Below are 8,872 nucleotides of genomic sequence, written 5' to 3'. Positions count from 1 at the left end.
TTTTGCTTCATCGTTATATAAAATGTTAATTTGTGAAAAGTGAGATGAAGTACATTATTTATTCCTATTTTTATTTTACATACACTATTTGAAACATCTTTTAGAGCAGCATTAGGTATTTGTTTCATTAATAGATAGGAACATTTTGTGTTAGAGTAAACTTAATTTTTCCAAACTAACTCTTTTATCTGAATACAACAATAAACATTTACAAGATTATATTTTTTTTCTGATCATATAGTTTATGTATAGGATATCAGTTTCTTGGGGGAAGTATTTAAAATACTGCTCAGCCTCCACATTTTCTATTGACTTGATAATCTGACAACTCATTCCAGCAGCCTTAAAGTCTGACATATTTTACACAACATTATCATCTGCTTATTATTATTATAGCAGCCATATTTAAGAAGCAGATAGGTTTTTTAAATAAAATATTATCAGATAATCAAGTAATGACTTATTCTTCAGGGTAAATTAATTTAAGAAACTACCCAGTTACAATGACTAAGATAATGATTGTACAACTCTTTAGAATTTTTTACAACTTTTAGTTACTAAATCTGGTTTTGTGTATATTTTCAAATCTTTTCATGTAGTCTCTTAAAAATAAACATAAATGCGCAAGTCCAGCTTGTTCAGTTTCTCAGTAGTATTCCAGCCTCTCTTGATATCTTGTCAAATAGTCTTCTTAAAATTAATCTTCCTGCTGGAACTAGTTCTTTATAGATCATTTGTGATTAGGATATTGCCAGAGGAAGAAAGTGGGATGCTCTGTGTTCTTTCTTTGTTTTTTTACCTTTCATTGGAACCCCTTTGTGGTTTAGTGTAACAAACATCTCCTTTCCTTTGTGTGTCCATTTTGCAGAAGCATATGTGTTATAGTGGTTTTCTTCAATCAGTTCTATGAAGTTGCAGTCCTCGTTGCAGACTTTCTGTTGAGAGTAAATAATAAAATAGAGTAAGATAACTGCAAGTGTTTTTAAATGTTTAGGGAAGATGGGAGATGCATTATAAACCCTGTGTGTTATTAATATTTTAATAAATAAATTTGACTTCTGAAATCTGAACGTTGAATATTTTAAAGAAGTATATAAGCTCTAATAATTGAATTTATTAAATGGGCGTAAAAGTCCAGTATGGGATGTAAGAGATAAGTACAGGATACGTTTTACTTTGTTAGAAATCTGTTTTATAAAAAAACCATACAGATGCTGCATCTGAAAATGTGTATCTTTAAGATTTTACAGGATGACTGTGCACATAAGAGAAGTTTGCATCCATACCTTTCCATAGAGTCTTCCTGACTTGTTCATTGCCAGAAAGTATTCACTTTCCACTCCTTTGATTGCCACTATTCCAACTGCCACTGTTCGGATTTCTAGAATACCTGCAAAGGCACATGGCAAGGGCTGTAAAACGGTTGGTTGTTCTCCAGTCAACTCAGAAGGTTTAGCTGAACTAATATTCAGTAATATTTCCGTGTTTATTGAAAATCTGAAGGAATTGTTCTCGAAAAATGGAAAAATTATGTGTGTTCACGTGAAAAAAGGGCTAGACTTTAAAAATCCCTGTATGTGATCGTGTCTGCATAGAACCGCTTAAAAAACTGAATGGTGATCATTTTTGAGTACATTCTGAAGTTGTGATGTCAGTATAAAATTTTTGTATTTTCAAAGAATCAGTGTATCTTAGAATGTATCAGGCTCGTGGTTTCATTGGGAATATACACTCAGCCGTCAAGGTTCACAGAATTCGTGTAAAGCCTTTATTTTGAAGTCTTGTGTAGCAGTATCATCTCCTTGAAAGAGTTTAAACCTTAGAACTTGTGAGTGATAGAAAACAGACCACACAGTGTCTTAAATAAGATAAAGTATTTGCCTGACCTTTGTGTGCTTTTATGACTGATTGGAGCTGTAAAGATACGTGTATTTGAAAATCATTAAAGGCTGCTCTAAGAACTTTGTTATTCGAACCCAGAAAACATTTAGTGTTGTTTTCTATAAGCTGTTTTATTTTCATCTCCCTGGTATATATCTCTGTGGCCACTATGATACATTTAAGTTACCTGCAACATAAAAAATATTCTCATGTTAGTAAAAAAGAAAAAAATTTAGCAAAGGCGAGAGGATGGTGCAAGTTATTAAGGAACACCAGGTTGTTTTCAAGATTAAATATTATTAATGTTGTCTTAAGCAGTAGTTTGGAGTTATACATCTGAGTTTGAGCCGTTTCCTTCCACACTGAGTCACTGGCAGAACTCTGCCACAGCAACTGTCCTGTCACTTGTTCTCCAAAATGGGGTCTTTCAAAGGCAGCAACTCCAGGCAAATTCCAACGGTGTGGAGGAGACAAGTGAGTGAGAGGGAGGCAGAGACACGTGTTAGATTGACACCTGAATGATGACTTTCCTCTTTAAAAAAACATTTCATTTTTCCCTTCCAAGTTTGCATTCATTCTTCACAGCCATCACACGTGATAATAATTTTTCAATAATTAGGGGTTTTTTTTTGGAGGCATTAAATATATGTGATATTTTTCCTTTCCTATACTTTTTAATATCATGATGTCCTTTGCTTTCTTCCCTGTTCTGCTTTGCTTTCCTTCTTGATATTACTCATGTATCAGTCTTAGTCTGTATTGTTGATTTTTATTTCCTATTTTCCTTACCAGATCAGTTACCTCTTCTCATGGGGTGTGCAGTGCTGGGCATTCATCTTGGAGCACTTACACTTCTCTACTTCTCCATAATGCTAAGCCAGCTTTAAGTAAAGCTTTTAGACTTCTTTGACAAGTTCCACCCTGCTGCAGGCCTAGGAACAATTCTTACAAAGGGCAATTTGTAACTGAAACTAACAAAAATTATATTAACTTTCATTTAAATTTCACTTTAGAAAAACCACAGTGAGGCTGAAAAACAGATGAACATCTGCATTTAGCCAAACAAAGAACATAACAGTGGAAGGGATCTCTGGGTCATCAAGTCCAGTGTTCTGCTAGCCTGGGAATTGCATCAGATAATTCTCTTTTCATAAACTTTGCCAATACTAAATTGGAATTGTTATTTCTTTGCCCCCAGTGTTTCTGCCGAAGGCTGTTCCAGAGTTTGATTTATTTTAATGGCTACAGACTTCCTAGTAATTTGCAATCCACATTTTTTCAGTGACAGCTTCTATCCATTTGCTCTTTTGCCTGTGCTGGCCGTTAACTTAAGGAGAGGTTTTTTTAAAAAAATCCATGTTAGAGTTTTCTATTTATACAGAATTTTTAAAAAATGAAAGATTCAAAATGACTTTTTAAAACAAGTCATGCTAATAGGAATGGTGATTTCTTTGAGTAAGCTGATGTTGGCTGAAGTTACAGGAGTAAGAAATCCTTCTGCTTTTAAAAAGGAAATGCCAAAAGGTTTTGTCCAAGGCAATATTATTATTGTTACAATTTTTACATTTTTTTCTAGATTTCTTTTTTCTGAAGTAGATGGTGACATTCATACTGACTTGTTGGAGTTATTTTATTTTGGTTTGGGGTACTTGTTTTTCTACTTTATTCACATTTCTTCCTTTATGTACATAAACTATGGAAAGAGGCTATTAAGGTTGAGAAATCATACACTGAAAGTTTATTAGTTTATCAATTTCATCATTGCAGTTGTATCACATGCTTAAATTTAGTATCCACACTAAATATCAGAGGTCTCTCACAGACCAGTAAGAATGATTTTGAGTAATATTCAATATAATATAGACAGAAATTTCAGTACTTTAACAGTTTTACAAGGTGCTTCTGATTATACAAATTTATAAGATGTCCAGCTTTTCCCTGCACACCTGTTATGCTCAGCATAATTCTCAAAGCACAAGTTCTTTGATGAACTAGTTAATGGACTATTTAACACTTATGAACAACATAATCTCTCTATGAAAACATCTGAACTTCTTTTCTATTTTTTTAATTCTCAGCTTGATATATAAATACTTAACACAAACTTTGAGGTTAAAGAGACGTGGATAATGGCAATCACTGTCTCTTCCAATTATAATTCTATAAATTATATTTATTTAATAAAATTCTTTTATATTATATCATAATTATATTACCAAAGCAGGAAATTACTAAAGAATATATGAAAGAACAAATCCATAAAATAGAGAATATAAGTTGTATTTTTCCCTCTTTGTTTCATTTCCTTTCAGTATTTCTATTAAGTCAAGGTTTCCCATTATATTCACTATATGACAGTGTAGTCATATTGGTCTTTGTTTATTTTGTATGTTCTTCGTACTCAATCCCTGTAAGAGAAGTTCCAGGATGGTAAATGGACACTGGGATATGTCCTTGCAGGTAGGAACCTAATCCATCAGTAGGTGTCAAGGGAATAAAACTGTTCAACCAGAATTTTGGCCAACTGCAGATATTTCCTGTTTCTTCTATACTGTGTGTAATCATCTGCTACTGGAGGTTCTTGCCAACAGGATGTTGGGCTAAATTAAATTTGGAGCAGATATGGTTATCCTTGTGCTCCGTGTGTACATGGTTTGTTACACAGTCAGGACTGTTAGATCCAGCCAAGTCTGTGAATGTGATCTTTTTAGGTAGCTTTTTTTTTAAAAAAACCCTCTTCATTTAGCTCTACTCCTTTGTTTTGAAGTTCTCTATCACTGCAATGTCTTTGAGACTAGGCAGGAACAGCATTTGGGTACTGGAAACTAACCCAATAATCTCATTTTTCTTGCTGGAAAGAGCTTTGCTCCTGAGTAATTGAAGGTATTAAATTCAACAATATCACTGTAATATAGTCTAAAGATTAGCTTTATAAGGATGGGAACATGAGTTCAACAAAACTCACCAAAGCTAAAGATAGTTCTGGTATTCCATTTTTCACTGCCTTTAAGATGTGAACTGAATTAAAATGTCTTTGTTTCATTGCTCCTCTGCTGTGTAGCTGACCTTCAGTGTTCATGCTGATTCTTTTTAGGGGATTCATTGGAAGGAGGTAAATCTCTTTATCAGTAGAAAAATGGTAATAGAAGTAAACTCTCTATGCTGTGTTATGTTTATGGGCCATTTTATGCATAAAGACAAAAATTGATACAAGAGAATGATAAGATTTCAGCTAACTCAGGGGAGGCAGGATTTTATCCCTAAGGTGGTTTCCTCAGAGCGGCAGGAGAGGTTAGTTAAAATAACAGTAAGTTAAAATCTTTTCAGAAAAAAACTCCACACAGAAATAGAAAAAAAATGAACAGGCACACATGTGAGATTTGTCTGTGCCAATTTCTAAGTGTTATTTTATGTAGCCCCAGATGCTTCAGAAAAATGATAAAGAACTAAAATCTACAGTCAGAAGTTCTACTAAGGAAAGCCTCTTCTCCTCAGTCTAATACTGCACCATTCCTTGTCTTATATTAACAATCCCATTCTTAGGTGCTTCCTTTTGAAGTAAAGAGTTTTAATTCTTTCAGTCTCTATTCGTGAAAAGAAAAAAGTCATCAAGGTAGGATGGGAAGTAGAAAATTCTTATATGTAGATTGTTTCATTGAAATACTTTTTCATACTCTAATAACCAACATTACTTTAGAGGCATGCTTAAATTGATAAGAAGTGGATGAGAAATTCAGAAGGCCAAGCTTCAACAAGGTCTTAAATCCCCCTGATTTAAAAATTAAAATGTAAACTATGTTTTTCAGTAACTTTATCTAAAGCATCCCCATAGAAGTTCAGAAGAGGTTTAAGAGTAGACTTGAATATACCACAAAGTAACTGGGGAAGAAATCAGATTAAAGCCAGAAAGAAAAAAACAACAACCTAGAGATGGGCATACAAAATTGAAAACAACTGTAATTTCTATAAAATCAGCATGAAATTCCAAACAATTTTGTATGGTTGCACGGTCAGTGTATCAAATGTAGCTTAAAATTCCTGTAGTGAGTGAACTTTCCTATGGAGCTGAAATTCTGTCTGGTGTACGTAAAAGACACTGAGCTGAGATGGGCTACAGTTTGTCTTTAGAAAAGATGACTGGGGATGATGGCAGCATTCTTTTTAACCACTTGGTGCAAGTTAAATAACAGACAATTGATATCCAGTAGGGAGGAAAAAAAAAGACAAAAAAAAGACACAAAACAACCCTTTAGGCTGACACAACAGTTTCAGTGGGTGAAAAATATATCAGGTTTTGGAGAAAATTTACCTCACAAATGAGGTGAGTTTCCTGGCGTTCTGGTCTGGAATGACAGTTGCTCAGTACTTTACAAGCAGACATTTTTATGTTTGGACTTATTCCATAGTACCTCAGGCTGGAAATTTATGGAGAAAAATGGGTGTTTAGCTGTATCACTGATACAGATTTGAGCATTCTCATGGGAGATAATTCTTTCCTGATAAGCAGTATTTGATAATTTTGTTTGGTTTTAATCACCTATTAATCACATATTAATAATTTTTTACTGATTTAAGTAACATTAACATTTTCATCTTCCTTTTATTTGCTAATTTTTTTTTTGCTTTCACAACACACTGTGATATTTTATTTAACAAATCTTTGCTTTTATTGCTACACAATCCATTTACAGATTATATTAATTTCTATCAATATGCAGCCAGAGCTGAATAGGCAGAGTCTCTTTGTGTTTACCCATAATATCCCCAAATAACAATATCTTATCTATCACAAAGTAGTGAGAGCCTTGTGATTTAGCAAAACTGGGGCATTTTTTCTTTAATCGTTTTGAGCCAAGGGGCTGAAAGAGCAATTGTGATTCTTGCTCCTGAGAGCTGTAAGGAAACCAGTGAGTGCTGCTCATGGCTGAAGATCCAGCAGGCAGCTCTAACCTGTCCAGAGGGGTTTTGGAAGAAAAGAGGGAGCAAAACCACGGAGCTAGGGATCTTTTCACGTGTCAGGGAGCTGCCCCACTAGGCCAGGTAAGATTGTTGGGGAAGATTCTGGCAGAAATGTTGAAGTACACATTGAGTTCAGTCCCTCATCAGCTCTTTCTGCAGACATTTCCTGTGTTGCAGGTATCCCCTCAATGTCTGTCATTTCTGGTCACTGCTCCTCGATTTGTTAGAGTTTCTGTAGATATTCATTTAAAGAGAAATTTGGATATCCATTACATTTTTCAGCAAGGCCGACAGCAATTTCATCCCAGTGCTGTTCTATTCTGTCAGGTACATTTGTTACAAGAAAATGTTTAAGGGTAAGATGGAAACCTCTAGGAAGACTTCAATAGTCTTCTAAATGCTGGAAAGAAGGAAAAAAGAAGAAAAGTATGGTTTTTAAGGACAGGAAAGCAAAAGCTAGTCTAGAAGCTAGTTGTTATCTTACATTCTTATTATTTTCTTTTTAAAAAATAAGTAACAGATGATATATTTAATGCTGATTTTTAATATAATCTAAGTTCTTTACAATACCAAATTTTGTGTGATACGTACAGCACTTTATTTCTTGTGGCCTCTTTCTGCACTGAAGTAATAAAAAACAGTCTGTTGCTGATTTTTAGGGGTAGGGAGGTTGACAGTAGTTTTAGGGCACTGACAGTTCAGCACTTGTGAGGAATGTGTTTGTGCAACACCCTTTCCTAGGCAGAATTGTCTTAAGATAAAGTATCTGGAATCTCAAATAGGGAAGGAGGAGGCAGAAAAGACTTGGATGGAGCATAAGTCAAAACAAAATGAAACCTCTAAATTTCACTAACTTGTGTTTTTAATTAATTGAATTTAGAGCACATATTTATGAATTCAAGTGACCTTTGCAGATGGTTCCAGGCCAAGAAAAATGATCTCGTTGTTGCTTACACCATTTAATGGAATTTAATGTAATTTGTTCTTTTGCTCTGGGATTTAATAAGTTAATGTCTGTGCCTCTTAAAGCCAGAAAATGCAGATCACGATGGTCAATCATACAGTGTCTTGGAAACCTTTCACAGTCTTAGTGCCTGTGTGCATTTGGTGAGCCAGCACTGTAAATACCTTCATTAGCTGGCTTATTAGTGTTTCTGGAAAAGTCTATCAGTGAAATGAATGCTTTCATTGGACAGTTTTGTAAGTCATTGGTTTCAGGAAACATTACCCCTTTCTAGCTCTTTTTTAAAAATAGTGGCTATATTGTGAAGTATTTGTATGTATTTAAGTTATTTTGATTCTTAATAATATTTTTAAATGTCAGTGCAACAATTTGCATGCTCATTCTCTCTCAAATATAAAATCTAATGGTAAAAAAGTTACTGTGAATAAAGGTATTAATTTAAGATATTTTGTGATATGACTTTATTTTTACCCTTCCTATTGTTAAATTAAAATTTATAGAAAGTAGAATTTGCATTTGTGTTGTGTACTTTCCTTAGCAAGAGGGTGAAGGAGTTTCCTGGATGGTACCTCAGAGAACTTAGGTTTATAAGCTTTGTAAGTAGAAAGGGATATACAAGTGTATGCTTTAATGGTTTTCAAAGCAGAGATGAAATTTTCTCCACCCCAGGAATTTTCTGTCTATGGATATGATTTTAATGAACAATTAATTATGGTAACAGAAAACAAGTTGGTACATACATTCACTATCACTTTGTTCTTTTAGCTTCTCCTTGTGATACTCAGAATTTTGATTAATGCCTTAACCACATATATGTTGTTGTTTACAGCATGGACCAATATGGAAGGCTAAAAAAAGCTTTTATTTAGGGGCTTTGTGCTGTACCCATGTGTGCATTTGCTGTGCATGTGGAGAATATCTGAGGTGCTGTAGATATGAATATGGCTGTAAAAATGATCTGCACATAAACAATGGATTTGTCAAGGATTTTCAGGAGAACAGTTGAAGCTACTGCTTCAGCGAGGTGCCAGACATCTGGATATCATGGACAAATATTCAAAGCACTCA

General features: G+C 34.2%; 1 protein-coding gene across 2 annotated transcripts in view; it reads right to left on the bottom strand.

The window, feature by feature from the left end:
- FGF7 (fibroblast growth factor 7) overlaps positions 1 to 8,872 on the bottom strand; it is a 28,334-nt gene continuing 19,462 nt past the window's right edge. For both annotated transcript variants that reach the window (XM_027688538.1, XM_027688540.1), the window contains exons 3-4: positions 1,287 to 1,390; positions 1 to 935 (exon numbers count right to left, since the gene is read on the bottom strand). In XM_027688538.1, the coding sequence (XP_027544339.1) occupies positions 741 to 935; positions 1,287 to 1,390 (299 nt within the window). In that variant the 3' untranslated portion in view covers positions 1 to 740. The remainder of the gene's footprint in view (positions 936 to 1,286; positions 1,391 to 8,872) is intronic.

Source organism: Neopelma chrysocephalum, unplaced genomic scaffold (genome assembly GCF_003984885.1).
Source record: "Neopelma chrysocephalum unplaced genomic scaffold, ASM398488v2 Primary Assembly neopelma1_75, whole genome shotgun sequence".
Classification (NCBI taxonomy): domain Eukaryota; kingdom Metazoa; phylum Chordata; class Aves; order Passeriformes; family Pipridae; genus Neopelma; species Neopelma chrysocephalum.
The sequence above is the reverse complement of the archived record's forward strand: the minus strand, read 5'-3'. Positions and strand labels throughout refer to the sequence as shown.